This window comes from Gossypium hirsutum, chromosome D13, assembly GCF_007990345.1.
Source record: "Gossypium hirsutum isolate 1008001.06 chromosome D13, Gossypium_hirsutum_v2.1, whole genome shotgun sequence".
NCBI classification, from domain to species: Eukaryota; Viridiplantae; Streptophyta; class Magnoliopsida; order Malvales; family Malvaceae; genus Gossypium; species Gossypium hirsutum.
This window is the reverse complement of record NC_053449.1, coordinates 9,802,499-9,818,328: the sequence shown is the minus strand read 5'-3', so window position 1 is coordinate 9,818,328 and position 15,830 is coordinate 9,802,499. Positions and strand designations below refer to the sequence as shown.

At 34.2% G+C, this 15,830-nt stretch overlaps 3 protein-coding genes across 3 annotated transcripts; 1 reads left to right on the top strand and 2 right to left on the bottom strand.

Annotated features, from left to right (window-relative positions):
• Positions 1–759: 759 nt before the first annotated feature.
• Positions 760–2,328, bottom strand: LOC107918357 (bifunctional epoxide hydrolase 2-like). The gene is given in 5 exon segments (NM_001327148.1): positions 760–1,180; positions 1,309–1,544; positions 1,628–1,804; positions 1,886–2,100; positions 2,220–2,328. Coding segments are annotated over 5 exon segments (948 nt in total). The 5' UTR covers positions 2,290–2,328; the 3' UTR covers positions 760–930.
• A 1,927-nt stretch (positions 2,329–4,255) lies between these two features.
• Positions 4,256–8,456, bottom strand: LOC107925395 (peroxisomal membrane protein 2). The gene is made up of 7 exons (XM_041110228.1): positions 7,253–8,456; positions 6,644–6,784; positions 6,444–6,557; positions 6,185–6,358; positions 5,341–5,456; positions 4,792–4,873; positions 4,256–4,631 (listed from the first exon to the last, which is right to left on the bottom strand). The coding sequence occupies exons 1-7, from the start codon at positions 7,664–7,666 to the stop codon at positions 4,626–4,628; spliced, it is 1,047 nt and encodes a 348-aa protein (XP_040966162.1). The 5' UTR covers positions 7,667–8,456; the 3' UTR covers positions 4,256–4,625.
• A 2,960-nt stretch (positions 8,457–11,416) lies between these two features.
• LOC121225775 (indole-3-acetic acid-amido synthetase GH3.10) lies at positions 11,417–14,175 on the top strand. Its single transcript, XM_041110227.1, has 4 exons — positions 11,417–12,168; positions 12,324–12,425; positions 12,533–13,353; positions 13,518–14,175. The coding sequence occupies exons 1-4, from the start codon at positions 11,831–11,833 to the stop codon at positions 14,051–14,053; spliced, it is 1,797 nt and encodes a 598-aa protein (XP_040966161.1). The 5' UTR covers positions 11,417–11,830; the 3' UTR covers positions 14,054–14,175.
• Positions 14,176–15,830: the final 1,655 nt, after the last annotated feature.

Below are 15,830 nucleotides of genomic sequence, written 5' to 3'. Positions count from 1 at the left end.
AGTAATTCTTTCTTCAAGGTTTTGCTACTAAAAGAAATAAAATTAGCAACAAACGACAATCTTTGTACCCTGACGGAATTAGAATTCATTAGAATCTCTGTGTTCTTTAGGTCTTTGGAGATGATGAAATTCTTGAAGCAGCAGAGGTGGTGTGGAACCGCGGGTTGCTGAAGCGTGTAGGAATTTGCCATGGCATTAGTGGGAATGCTTGTGTTCTCCTTTCACTCTAACCAAAAACAGGCAATGTAAAGGTCTTGTATAGGGCAAAAGCATTTGCTTGCTTTTTGCTTGATCAGGCTCACAAGTTTATATCTTCTCCTAGACATGGTTGAGCCTTTGGGGCCCCAGACTCCCTGCATATGAGCTCTAATTTGTACACAAAATACAATATAGGTAACGCTTGTCTACTTTCCTGGAAGACATGCTTTTGGATAACACTTGCAGTGAATTATTTGCAATTATGAAATGGTTGAAGCAAACATCTATAAGTTCCGGATTATTTGGTCTCTTATTTGTAGTGTATATGACCCTGATACTAACGCACTATGTTTCCACCCCCAATACTTTAATCAGCTCAAAATTGGAATTTGTGGCAGTTCTTATCTTCCTCCAAATTCTGCTTTTTTTACAGGTATCTTTTTCTCTAGCTTCGTTTAATTAATGGAGCTGGCAGCATACTTGTAAGCTTCCAATTTGCCACTCAAGCCTGTTGATTTGGATTTGGTTGTTAAATGATACCGTCAGCTAATCTTGGTGTAAGAGTGAATACAAGCACATTAATTGAACTGGAATGAAGATTCTCCAACTCCCAATACATTCAAATTTGACCATTTTGAGGTCATATTATTCTTTATTTAAATGGCACAAGGTCCTTTTATTCAGCGGTAAAGAAGGAAGAAGATGAAGAAGCAACTAGGTCATCGGTTTCCTTTATTCGCAGTGCTTGTTAAGGAAGGAGATAATGAGATGATTCACCTCCTCAGGAAGTTGTTCTTGGACGAAATGGGTCCCTTGTGCCAAAAATGTGACATCCAAATTGGGCACAAACTCCTTGACTTTGCCGCTCCTGATATAGTCTTCCAGCCCTGGGAATTTCATGATATAGTCCTGCTCTCCCATGATCACAAGTCCTGGAGCTCTGATTTTCCCATCATCCAGCCCACAGGGCAGCATCATAGTCCTGCATGTAAGATATGTATATATATGTATAAAATACATATTTGAACAAAATACACCAGTTATGACATAGGACTGGTTTGACTTAGTGGAACATTATCAATCATGCTTAACCCATGTATGCAGGCTTACCTGTATGGAACTTGCAGTGCAGTGCGGAATCCACTTTTCTCGTATAAAGAACCATATTCTGCAAGATCCTCCTCGCTCAACCATGGTGGGACAGGTGCAGATGAGTCGACCAAATCCATTATCTCTTGATTATCAGCAGCAACCGGGGGTAAACTTCCAGAGAACATAATATAAACCTTGCGAATAACCGTCTTCGTGTCAAAGCGGCCAAAATCTGCTTCAGCTCCTCCTGGTACCTGCATGAATTTACAGCACAACATGATGGAAACGAGAGATGGTATGGAAAAAGATTAGCAGCAGATGAAATGAAATTACTTACCATCCATCTTAGCATATAAAAGCCTGGTGGAATGAGATGAAGTTGAGACTGGAGTGGAGAGAGACCTGGTAGCAGGAAAGGAACGCCTAGTAAAATGATGGTGGACACTCTATCAGGGTGAAGTATGCCCACCATGGCTGCTACAAAGGCCCCAAAATCCTTGGCAACAAGATGCGCCTGGTTTCAACAGTTAAAAAAAGAAGCTTCAACATATGTGCTGAATTTAGCTCGTAAACACATCAAAGCCACTAACAGTACCTTAGTGATGCCCAAAGAGTCGAGAACGGCAACGACATCATTAACAAAATCATTAAAGGTTGCCTTCTCTGGTTCTGATGGATGCTCTGAGAGTCCATAGCCCCTAAAATCAATGGAAATAGCTCGGTAGCCAGCATTAGCCACCGCAACCATCTGGTGCCTCCATGAATACCAAATTTCCGGGAACCCATGCAAGAATACCACCACCTTGGGACCTGCATGCCCACACCCCCATCATCATTAGAAGCTAGCTAGCCACAAGTATCATTAATTAGTCAAATTACGTACACTGTATATATAAAATAAGCAAATGTAAAGAAGAGAATTGTCTAACCAGTTCCAATCTGGGCCACATGAAGCTTTAGTCCTTTAGCTTGTACATGGTTGTGCTGAATCTTTTCCATTGTTTAGAGTGGTGGATGAAGCTCTTTTTTCTTTTTGTGCGCGTATATTGGTAATCGGAAAAAGCTATTTAAAGCGCAATCATGTATGTATTATATAATCCTTATTGATAATGAATGAAATGGTGTGCGGCAGAGATTTAATATTGTTATATTCCTTGAAATGTTAAATTAATTTAAAACGTGAACTGTGCATGGACTATTTTTATTATTATCACTTCGTTGTGGCCAGTTGGTAGTGGATGAAGATCAAATAAAATCAAAATAGTAATTAAAAATTTCGATTGCAAACCTCTAATATTTTGACAGGTTAGCTTTTATCACACTATGATGTCTTTCTGGCGTAAAAAAGGATAATGATGCCTGCAGTTGCTTAGTTGTTGACTGAATCTAGATTTGAATAATTTGGATTGGATAAATTTTTACTGTCTGTTTAGAATTTGACAAGTTCACAGAAAAATATCTCGTATTTGACAAGTCTACAGAAAAATATCTAAGTGCCTAAAAAGTCGAACCATGGTAAAGAAGAGTTTGCGAATTATAGCTAGATGTAAGGTTAATTCTTCCTTTCTTTTAAAAAGTATTTTTGAAAAATTTTTGTAAAAATATGTTTTTAAGAAATATTTTTAAAAATTTTGATTTAAAATTTAAATGTTTAGCATTATTATTAAAAAATATTTTTGAGAAATAAAATATCTATTTTAGACATGTTATTATCAAGTAACAAATATACATTTAAATAATATTTAAATTAATTAATATTATTATATTTTAGTAAGAATATAACAAATTTATTATAACTTGTTAAAATTTTAATATATGAAATATAAATTTTAAATATTTTTAAGCAATAAATATTAATTATTTATCAAATTTAATTAGAATATATAAATTATATTTTAAATATTTAAATATAACCATTAAATATTTGTAATTAGTATTTTAAAAAAATATTTTTTACTTTTAATTAATGATTTTAACGCAATTATAATTAAGTACCAAGAAAAAAAAGAAAAATACTATGTTATTAGAAGGGTGAAAAAGTAATTAAGCACCAAAAGTGCTTTTGGGAAAGAAAAAACTAAAATTTTTAGCTTCTTTTCAGGAGTGTTTTTCAAAAGCACTTTTGAAAAGTTAAAAATTTCAACCAAAAGCAGCTTGTTCTTCACAGCTTTTCTTTCAAAAGTACTTTTAGAGTCAGAAGTACTCTTTTTAAGCAATGAAGAGCTGGTCCTTAAACTAGAGCTGAAAGCCTTGCAAGTTTATAGGCAAAGATTCATCAAACAACTCTTGCCGATAAAAATCGATTTGTATGTTGTGTTTCTTTAGGTTTAATTGTTTTTCTTAGGTTTGGTTTTGTTTTCTTTAGGGATAGGAGTAGGAGAGTTTGAGTATAAATATAGGCTCAAAAAATAGAATTGGGCAAAAAATAAAATTCGTTTTAAAAACAGGTCAAGCCCTAAGTAAGATATTTTTTATCTAAGCCTAACTTGGCTCAAATTCACTAGATAACAATTTTTTTAAATGATATTTTCTTGTTGCTTTCTACTTATTTTGCTATAATTTCACTATTATAATACTATTATTTTATTATTATTTAAATATTATATAACACTTATTTTATTGTTAATTTTATCATTATTTTAGATATATTTTCTTATTAAGTTACATCTATCTTAGTATTATTTAAATATATATTTTTTAAAATTTATTTTTAATTTATTTAAAAATATTTATTTTAATATTTTTAGTGTATTATATATATTTAAAAATTATGTAAAAAATAATATAATATAAAAAATATTAATATGAACAGGTCAAATCAAACTCAGATTTTAACATTTTTATTTAAGTTAAACTTGAGTAAATTTTTAAGTCTATTTTTTAGGTCGGGCTGCCCATACCTAACAAATGAATATAAATTTTTTACTTAATCTCAACTCAGTCCATAATCAGAATCAGTACCATGTATTTAATGCTTTCTTTTCTTTTCTTTAGTATTGCCGCCCACCACGGCGAATTGTTTCTGGAAAGCTGGCAAGTTGGTGGTATGTAACCGTCACTTTCTTCCACTTAATACATCAGTATATATCATACAAGGGTAAGGATGGAATGTTGCTATGTCCATATTATTACACTTCTCTTGATACAAATTATATCCCCACTCCTTTGCTGCTTTACCTGAAAGACTAATGTAGGAAAAAAGTATAAAAGTTGTATATGGGGTGAAATTCCTTGGTAGGGAACTTTACTCTTTCACCAGTCACTACAAGTAATCCTCCAAGTCGCCTAAATGATGTTTCTCATCTCTCTTTACAACTGAGATATCGATTCGTTTATTATTCCTGACAAATATAATTGAAGATAGAAATGCATTAGTACAACATGAAAAGGAAGTGAATGCCTAGAGATGAACTTCAGTACCATAAATCAATTATACTATGTAAACTTCATTTATCATTCAAAATATATGCCAAAGGATGCAAAACATTCTTCTAGCTCTACCTCAGGGGGATTGTTTGATGAATTCGAGTCTGCATCCATCGTTGGCTCAGTTATACGTGCTTCTGATTTCTCATTAGAATAACTTCAAGATGAAAACACCAGCCCGCGTTAGAAAGAAATTCCAATCGAAACAAATATAACAAGCACGGAAAGAAACAGAAAAATGATTAAATTCTGTTGCACGCTATTCAAAACATATTACCATGGAATTTGTATCAGTTTATATGACAAGTAAATATGTAGTTGTATCATGTATGAAGATTTGTCAAAAAGATAGACCAACTAGAGAGAAAAATGGCCAACACTCATACAGGGATTAATGCGAAAAGGATAAAAAGTAAGAGGCCTGAATAGCATATAATCCTGGTTCTGCAATTTGGTTGTTAAGAATGCGGGAGACAAGACGAATACAGAAAATATAGTGAAAAGTACACACAACACCTAATAAATGATTATATGGTTGTAGCAACTAAATGATATACGAAGAATGTGCTGCAGGAACAGTGGCATATGTCTTCACATATTAGACAAGATGGCAGAGATACGTACGTTGACAATATTGTTACCCAGATAAGCTCCACACAATCAACCCAAAGGAGCCTTTGTTCAATAGGTATGACACCATAGGTAATCACATGAGCAAATGGCCAAAGCTTCCAACCTGCCTGTGAAGTGAGTGTAATTTATTAGTAATAAATCATGTTTAGCATGAGATACAAATAAAAAAGATGTTAACTGCACATTCATCAAACTCAAGTACAGAACAAACATAACAGTCAAATTTCCAATATTTGAAACCCAGGGTAGATTTGACAGAGCAACTCCGGTTGCTAACAGCATAATAAATTTTCGGAGTGTGCCAATGTTGGTGAAATGTTTCACCAAATGCATTTTCCTTTGTGATTTTTCATTACCACCAAAAAGCCATAGAGATTTCACCAAAAATAACCATGGAGATTATAAAAGAGAAATACACAATTATTCCATTCACCATATCAGCAGAAATCAATCAAAACAGTTCTCAGCATAGGCATGGTTTCACAGTTAGCTATGATTTAGCTTGAGGTCAGTTATATAGAACTAAATTAAAATATACAGATTTCTCTTTCTCCACACAGCATTTTTTCGAAGCCGATTTTAAGGTACACCTGTTAAACAAAGCTTGAATCCTCCAATACATCATGGAGAAGAGGTAGACATTTTACATTGACAGTGATTAATGTAAAAGAAAAAGAAGCATATATGATAAATCCTGCTCTAACAAATAAAGCATGAAATAGAATTCCAGTCTATCAAAAATCATGGGTAGAGTAGACTACATCGTTTGCAATGCATACCACAACCATTGACACCCAAAATATGCATCAAAAGAAACAGAAGAAAAGCTTCTTACAGTCAGCATAGGCCAAAATGTTGCCTTCAGTTCTTTATAGATATTAGCCGAGGATTCAAAACGAAAGAACCCCAAAATTACAAAATATATACTGTTCCAGATTGCAGCCCAAACTGTTTGATCAAAGATAACTTTTGCTGGAACCACCCACCAGTCATCGGAAGGAAACAGAGCCTGGAACTCAAAGTGTTTCAGTGCTCCATGGGATAAAATTGACTCAAAGCAGCAAAACATATAAACTATGAACCACAAGTATTACCTCACAAAACTGGTAATAATAATGAGAAAGGGATCCATGAAGAGTAAATCCAACAAGGCCTGATCTGAACATGCGTGTCCGGTCAAAGTCGAAAAGAGGCTTTCCTTCATAACACTACACACAGGCTATACAATATGAGCCGAATGCAATATATGTTTAAGTTTAAAGGATTAATAGAGTGGAGAAGAGAGAGAAACTACTTGTGCAATCCAATCTCCTATTGAATAGACTATCCCACTTATTGCCATTTTGGCTATCACTGGGTTGGCTTTAAGAGCTTGTTCGTATGCAATCCAATTATGTTGTGGAACATATCGGAGTACCTCATAAAGTGTCCATCCCTGTTAATCATTCATGAGAATCAAATAAATACTGAGACAGGAAAAAAAACAATATTATAGCACTTAGATTTTCACTTCATTTTATTTTGAGGGCTCCAGCTTTCACTTGGTTTTTGAAAGCTAATCTGCATAAAACCTCAAATTTCCAGGAAAGCACAAATCATAAATGAAGACCCCCCTTTTTTTTACAAGCAAAGTTTCAGATTTCATGGTTAGTTTAGAAAGTTATAAACACCTCAACAATTTTCAAGATTAAAATCATAAAATGACGAACGAAAGAGATTAACCAACTCTAGCAGAGAGAGAAGTGAAACCAAGGAAAACTACTACCAAGCGAAAATACCCTTCTCATGACAAGAGCATACCAAAAGAAAGCTCTTTTGAAAAGAATCATTATTCAACTCTAAGTAAAACAGGAAATAAAATTAAAATGCAAAAAAAAAATGAAAAACCTAGGAGATAACTTACATGCCAGTAATCATGATCAATTGTAAGCAACTTGGATACAGCAAGCGTTCCAAATCCAAGAACAATAGAGGCATTGATTGCTCTACTACTCAACTTCTCGACATCATCATGGCCATCACCACCATCACCGTGACCACCTCCAACCTCTGAAGAAGAAGCCTCCAAAGTTTTGGAGCCATTTGGGAACAAAAGCTTCTTAGGTTCATGGGAATGACTGTTCTTCTTTGGAGCCAATTCTTTGTCCTCTGTGACTGACTGAATGACCCAATTTCTTCTGTTTTTGGGGTTGAGCTTTAACAGGTTTGAGCTGGTTTTGTGAGAGAGACGAGTGGAGGGGAGAATTGGAGAGAAATCGGGGAAACTCTGGGATTTAACGATGGGTTTACGGCAGGCGATACTGTTGAGAGCGGCCATGGATAGGGAGGTTTCGTGTAGTACCAGAACTTCAAATTTGAGTTTTTTTTTTCTTTAACTTCTATTACTGGCTTATTGAAGATCATTATGATTAGGATAATAAGCTTTTTATGAAAAAGAAAAATTTACCACTTTACAGTCTCACTGATTCCTTTTTGCCTCTTTTAAATTTCATTCCACCAATTTACAAATCAAAACACTAATTAATGTTCAACCTCGTTGAGCTTCAACGTGGTATAGAGTTGTTAGTGGATGGAATCGGATTTGAATTGAGTCCTAATGAAATTTTAAGCTTGATTGTTTAGTTTGGATTCGGTTCTCAGAAAATTAGTCTAAACTTTTTTATTATCTTAATCTAAATAAAAACATTAAAATTTAAGCTCGACCCGTATTATTTTCTTTATATAAAAAAATTTAAAAATATAATACATTAAATACGTTAAAAATATTAAAATAAATTTAAAAAAATCTTTATACTTAAATAACATTCAAATAAATGCCTCTTAACAAACAAATATTTCTAAACTAGTAACAAAATTAACAATAAAACAAGTGTTATACAATATGTAAATATTAACAACAAAATAATAACAACATAATACTAAAGGATAGCAAAAATAACAATAAAATATAGAAAAACAACAACAAAAATAACAAAAGATTTTTCTATTAAAAACTCAAGTCGAGCCGAACTCAAACAAAAAAAAACTTATTCAAAAATTCAATCCATTTTCTAAACCAAACTTCTTTTTCGGATCTATCTTAAACCATCTCATTTTTCGCATGGAGAATAGTGTCTTTAATTTCGACCGCGTTGTGCAATAAGAAGGCGTCGGTGACATGTACTTCAAAATAGCATGTTGAAGAAATTTTAAACGTTTAGTTTGAGGAAATTTGTTAAATAAGGGCAGAGCCGAAACTTTGAAGAACAAAAGAATAAATGATTTTAGAATTGGACGGTATAAATCCAAGCAGCAGGGTTTAGGGGGAAAAATATTAATATTTACGACTATCCCTTTTAAACCTTTAATTTAGAACAGGGAAAGATAATGAAGCAAAAGAAAAGCAGAATCTCCGGTATCATGGAAATGTAAAAAAAAGAAAAACATCATCTTGGAAAATGGAAGTAATACATACATATAGTATAATACCCGATTTCGGCCCGGGTAAAAGGCCTAAATTACAATCGGCCTTCATAGCCCAATTCAAAACAGTGACTCAAACCAAACAGAGGCCCGAACTAACCAGGTCCAAAACAATAGTCAGAAACCCTAGAGTTTCTAATAAAATCTTCAAGCGCCACAGCCACCTAGCTCCTCACGCAGCCAAGACCCGATCGTACCTGCACATCGAGAAAGGAAACAAAGCAAATATGACAAGAAAAAAGAGATCTTGTCAAGCAGATACTAAGAAGATTTCTTTCTTTTTCTTTTTTGTCACGATTGCTATAAAAGCAATCTCAATGCACTGTAACAGAGGACCGATGGGCAGATCAATAAAAAAGAGGGATATTATTTTCACAAAAACAGTGAGCAAAGTCGATCAAAGGTTAATACTTGCAATTTTTACTTATTTTTTTACCATTATATTTATTTTTTTACAAACAAATAATAGAAGAATAAAAAAGGGAAAGAAACAACCTTTTTTTTTGTTTCTGAAGCGACGCCGAGGTGATTGAGGGAGCCACCCCCAAGGACCGGTGGCCGGAAATCGAAAGGTTTCGTGATTTTTTTTCACGTTTTCTATTGGCTTTTCGAGGCTTCAAACCCAGATTTGGGTTTAAAACGGTCGAAGAGACCGATTAGGGTTTTTTCCCCTCTTCCGGCCACTGCAGACGGCGGTGCCAGCGCCAGAGATCGGTGGCCGACGCGGTGGCTGATGACCGGACCCTGGCCGGACCTGAGGGCTGAGAGAGAGGGGAAGAGAGTTTTTTTTTTGTTTTTTAAAAAAGGTAATGAAAAATGATTTTTTGCAAGGAATTTTGGCTTATATAGCCAATCGAAAACGGCGCCGTTTAAGGCCCGGGTTGACTCGAGCCCAACCCGACCCAGCCCTAGGGTCCGCGCGTTTTTGAACGGAGGGGCAAATTGCACTTTTGGCCCCTCCGTCTTTTAATATATTTTCAATTAAGTTTTCTTCATTTTTTATTTACCCCTTTTATTTATTTTCAATTTCAGTTTCGTCCTGATAAACGACGCCGTTTAGAGGAGAAGGGAAAATTGCCCTTCCAGTTCCTCCATGATTATGCGCACGTTCAATTTAGTCCTTGTGACTTTACTTATTCGCAGATTTGCCCCAGATTTTTCACCAACGATTCAATTTCGTCCCTTTTTATATTTCTCTTTAAATTAATTAATTAATAATGTAATTATTATTTTTATATTTATAATTTTTCATATGTAATTATTTTTAATGTATATATATGTATTTTTATTTTTTGTACATATTCATTTTTTTATATATGTATGTGCATTTTTTTAATATAATTATTATTTAATTTTTTTATATATTGGTATATATGTACATGTATATATTTATTTCTTTTAACGCATATTTTTTATAATTATATATATGTGTATATATTTATTCTTTTTAAAAAATCTCAAATGCATGTATATTTTTTTAAACATATACTCTATAATTTTTTATATATTTTTATATTTTCTTTTTTTTATATAAATATATTATATACTTCGTTATATAAATTCTATAAATTTTATATGTAAATTCATATGTATGCATTTCATTCTTCATAATTTTAATGTATGTGATATGTACCTTTTATTCTTTATATTCTTGCTTATTGCCTTCGTTTGTTTATTGCTTTATGCTTTCATTTGTATTTTAAAAGTGTTTTTTTATTTATTTAATATTTCGTATGTCATTGTCTTATTGTTTATATTAATTTCGTTTATTTACTATTTATATTATTTCTATACAATTGTGGTATTTATTAATGCGACATTTATACATACAATATAACATTACACCATTTTTTACTTGAATTTAAAAATAGAAAATTTTCAAAATAGAGATAATACTCGTATTTAGGATTTTTAGGAAAATTGAGCCCTAACATATTGGGTTCCAATTTTCTTCGTAAAATCTAACAATCGAGAATTGCTCTTTAATCAAACAAAATAAAGCTTGTCATCGGGAATTCAACATGTGTATCCTAACGTATTGGATGTGATGTTCTGATTTCTCGAGATAATGATTTTTCTAAAAAACACTAAAGGAAATATTCAATGCTTAGAATTTTGAGAAATTGTGCCCTAACATATTGGGCCGCGATTTCCTTATAAATTTTAAATAAATGAATATTCTCTTAAAATTTATTACACGAGTATTTTGGACAAACTCATTTTTGAAGAAGTAGAATATCGTGCCCTAACGCATTGGGTGTGACATTTTTTTCCGAAATGAGAAAAGTCTAAATAAGTAATGCATTTCTAAAGTTTCTACTAAAGATCATATTTTTAACTCTCGATATTAAGACAATATTAAACAATTTGGTACCAATTTTTGGGCGTTAAAAAGGTGCTAATCCTTCATCGAACGTAACTGACTCCCGAATCTATTTTTCTGAAACTCGTAGACCAAAATTATTTTTTTAGGTGATCCAATCACACATTAATAAAAGATTAATGGCGACTCCAAATTTTCATCGACAGCTAATTTTAGTTTTTTTTCAAAAAATAAAAAATAGTTTCCACACATACATATAGCATAACCACAAATGGGGAAGAAACTTTATCACACTTTCAATCGATGGCTTAATTATGAACATGGAGGGAAACTATGATTGGGTTTGGTCCCTGCCATATTTTACTCCAAATCCAGGAGAATCTCTATCTGAAATGATAAACTCCATCACTTGTGGTCTACAACCCATCGTACAAATTCCATGATGGAACTTCTGCAAACAAATGGAGATTTGTTGAGCCTTTCATTAAGGGACAATGACCTTAGCTATTATAATTAGGCCACAGGCATGAATGCGAGATTTTCAACCGTGGGCTCCCTCCTTTCCTTTTGTGTATTTCTGATTCTGAGACGCACACACCCAAAAAACCACATCCTGCTACACCAATATATATGCCCACGTATTCCTCATTTCTTTGGTTTTTGTTTTAGGCTCCTCTGTTGCTTTTGCAGCGCTTGATGGAAGCAGCTCAAGTTGTGAACAGTAATGGCAATGCCGATGGTGACTACCAGTACGAAATTATCAGTTGGTTCGATAGTGTATCGAAGAACGCCGCCATGGTCCAGACGGAGACACTTGGCCAGATTCTTCATCTCAACTATGGTGTGGAGTACCTGAAAAAATGGTTTGGGGACATGAAGATCCAAGACATGGATGCTTGTGCATTGGAATCTCTTTACGCCTCTTTAGTTCCTCTAGCCTCCCATGCAGATTTTGAGCCTTTTATTCAACGAATTGCAGATGGAGACACTGCTCCTATTCTCACTCAACAAACTATTACTACTCTCTCTCTAAGGTAACTTCTTTTTCAATACTCCTTTTCTCTTTTTCTTTATTCCTTTATGTTTCGGGTCTTCACTGTCCCAAAAAGCCATCTTTTAGATGAGACTCTTGCCTTCGATCCGTCTCTCATAACGTTTTTATTACGGCTTACCTGCAATTTGTTTGTAGCTCCGGTACCACAGAAGGGAGACAGAAGCTTTTACCCTTTACTCGCCATAGCTCCCAGACCACCTTGCAGATATATAGGTTGGCAGCAGCTTACAGATCAAGGTCATCCATCCCATACTCAGATATAAATGTATAAGTTGCTTTTCTTAATTTGTTTTGCAATGCGTGCTGATCCCATTATTCCCATCCTTTTTTGTATTTTTTTAAAGGGTTTATCCAATAAGAGAAGGTGGGAGAATCTTGGAGTTCATATACAGCAGTAAACGGTTAAAAACAAAGGGAGGATTAACAGCGGGAACAGCAACCACCCACTATTATGCTAGTGAAGAATTCAACATCAAACAGGAGAAGACCAAGTCATTCACTTGCAGCCCACAGGAAGTGATTTTCGGGGGAGATTATAAACAATCTACTTATTGCCATCTATTACTCGGCCTCTTGTTTTGGGATGAGGTCGAGTTAATCGCCTCAACCTTCGCTTACAGCATAGTCCAAGCCTTTGCCTCTTTTGAAGAGCAATGGGAAGAAATATGCAGTGATATCAAGGACGGCACACTGAGCTCAAGGATAACACTGCCCAGGATGCGAAAAGCCGTGTTGGATATAATTTCTCCAAACCCGTGTTTGGCATCACAGATTGAAGCCATTTGCAGGGACTCCAAAGCTTCCAACTGGTATGGCATCGTTCCCAGGCTGTGGCCGAATGCAAAGTATGTGTACTCTATCATGACCGGCTCAATGCAACCCTACTTGAAGAAGCTTAGGCACTATGCTGTCTCGTTACCGCTAGTGAGTGCTGACTACGGGTCAACCGAGGGTTGGATTGGGGTGAACTTGGATCCTTGTTTGCCGCCTGAGGATGTCACTTTTGCTGTAATCCCTACTTTTTCTTATTTCGAGTTTATACCCCTCTACAAAAAGAAGCAAGATTTGACTTCCAGCACAGTTGGTTACATAGAAGATGAACCAGTCCCACTCTCCCAAGTCAAGCTTGGACAAGAATATGAGCTTGTCCTTACAACTTTTACTGGTATATTATATATGCTCATGTTTCTTTCACTAATTTAATTATGAGATGGTCTAACATGACTGTTACATCCATGTCCGACTGCACTTTGCTTAAGTTTCTTTCTTTTGAAGATGGTTGGATGGATGATTAGATAACTTGTTTCACTTGTATGTAATTCTTGTCAGGGCTTTACAGATATCGGCTAGGAGATGTGGTGGAAGTGGCTGGATTTCACAATGGGACCCCGAAATTAAATTTCATATTCAGGAGGGAGCTAATATTAACGGTTAACATAGACAAGAACACAGAAAATGACCTTCAGCTGGCGGTAGGAAGAGGGTCAGAGGTGCTAAGCAAGTATGGAGGGGAGCTGGTTGATTTCACGAGCCATGCGGAGGTGATGCATCAACCAGGGCACTACATGATTTACTGGGAAATAAAAGGGGAAGTGGAGGAGAGGGTGCTAGGTGAGTGCTGTGGCGTAATGGATGCTTCTTTTGTGGATCACGGCTATGTTGTGTCCAGGAGAACCAACTCCATTGGACCTTTAGAGCTTTGCATTGTGGAAACAGGGACTTTCAACAAGGTTTTGGATTATTTCATAGGGAATGGAGCAGCACTTGGCCAATTCAAGACTCCAAGGTGCACCAATAACCATATCCTCCTTCGAATCCTTAATCTTTGTACCATTAAAAGGTTCCACAGCACTGCTTACAATTAACAACAACACAGGCTTATCTACCAAGTGCTCTTTAATTTCATATATTATTCCTTTTCTCTTCCCACTATCAAAAATACAATCGATTTCACGTGTAATAGGGAAAAAACATATTTTAGAGTTTAGGTTGATGCTTTTTCTTCTTCTTTTTTTCATTTTGCAACTTAGATAACCTGCATCATTATTACGAGGGATGAGTGAATGCTAATGTCCATTTCAGAGTGTTGATGATTGGAACCAAGCATTCCATTTTTAGTACAGGTGGATGATTCATCTCTTCTGGGTAAACTGTAAAATGAGAAGGATTATTGTTATATACTGTGTAAAAACACGGGATGAATGGGGAAGAATTTATAAAACAAATGAATAAAGGGGTATTTATTATTTACTCCAAACGGATAGGAGTTGGACAGGTACGGGTGGTGGACACAAGTTTTGCATTAAGACAACAAAGTGGTAGATCCTGAAGTTATTAATAGCTTTTATCTTGGAGAAAAAAGAGAAAAGAGGGGCATAATTACAACGGAAAGTGCATTAATCAACGTGTCCCGGCTTTCCTTGTTTTATCAAAATTTGACACACAAAGTACTTTTCCAACTTCTTGTCTGGTCGTGTTTTGGACAGCACAATGATTTGGAACCATTCACGTGACTCACAATGTGGGGTGTTAATCTCTAAGCTCCTTGCTGTCTTATATATTAAAGGGATAATGCTTTATTTTGTCCTCCAATTTTATTAAAAATATATTTTAATCTTTTATTTAAATTTTTATGTTCAGCCTTTGATCTTATATTATTTATCAAATTATCTTAAAATAGATAAATAATTATTCTAAAATAGATGAAAAGATTAACTTTTGTTAATGTTACTAACGTGAAACACATGTAGATTATCACGTGGATGTCATGTCAACAATTAATTAATTTTTTAATATTTAAAAATTCAAAAAAAATATAAAAATTATTAACATTATTTAAAAAATTATAAAATTATAAAAAATTTAATTTTTAAAATTTAAGTAATTGCTAAGTAGCATATACGTGGATACTATGTCAGCAAAGTTAACAGATGTTAACTTTTCCATCTATTTTGGGGTGATTTGACAAACAATACAAATTTAATGGCTAAAAGAGACGAAAAATTAAATAGAATACTAAAATGATTTTTTTTAGAGTTTGAGGGTCAAATAAGTCATTTTTCCTATATAAGATTACTTGTTCACTAAATAAATTGTTTTAAAATTATACTTATACGTTGGGATGGCAAAACCAGAACCGCCCGATGAATTTCGAACTGGCCTGCGTGTGGAGCGAGGCGGGATGGACTTTTTCTTTTAGATAGCAGGTTTGGAGCAATTATGATAATTGATTGCCCCACTCCAACCCATTCCACTATATAAAATTACCATTTTATTTTTATATATATGAACTATTAAAAAGGTAAAATGTAATAACATAATATTAAAAAATTCATATATTTTATGTTAAAATAATTTTTTTGAAAATTTATGTTAAAATATTTGCTTGACTTTAAAATATTAAAGATAAATAACAAATTTAAATTGAAGCGGAGCAAGATAGGGCGGGGATGAATGTATCCAATATCCATGAAGGTGGTAATAGTTTTCAAGATTATACATCCATAGTGGAGTGGGGTGAGTGATAGAGCAGACCGTGCCAACTGTGGAGCAGTGATGGATTTGACAATATTCGTTCCCGCTCCTCTCCATTGTCATTCCTACTCATATGAAAAAAAAATTATATAATAAACATATTTATAA

Bases quoted from the DNA above. Each gene is read 5' to 3' on its own strand.
- LOC107925395 (XM_041110228.1), bottom strand. From the start codon at position 7,666: ATGGCCGCTCTCAACAGTATCGCCTGCCGTAAACCCATCGTTAAATCC. The intron at 6,558-6,643 runs GTAGTTTCTCTC...GCCTGTGTGTAG, and splicing joins TAGGAGATTGGATTGCACAA to TGTTATGAAGGAAAGCCTCT. The intron at 5,457-6,184 runs GTAAGAAGCTTT...CTCACTTCACAG, and splicing joins CATTTTGGCCTATGCTGACT to GCAGGTTGGAAGCTTTGGCC.
- LOC121225775 (XM_041110227.1), top strand. From the start codon at position 11,831: ATGGAAGCAGCTCAAGTTGTGAACAGTAATGGCAATGCCGATGGTGAC. The intron at 12,426-12,532 runs GTCATCCATCCC...ATTTTTTTAAAG, and splicing joins GCAGCAGCTTACAGATCAAG to GGTTTATCCAATAAGAGAAG. The intron at 13,354-13,517 runs GTATATTATATA...AATTCTTGTCAG, and splicing joins TGTCCTTACAACTTTTACTG to GGCTTTACAGATATCGGCTA.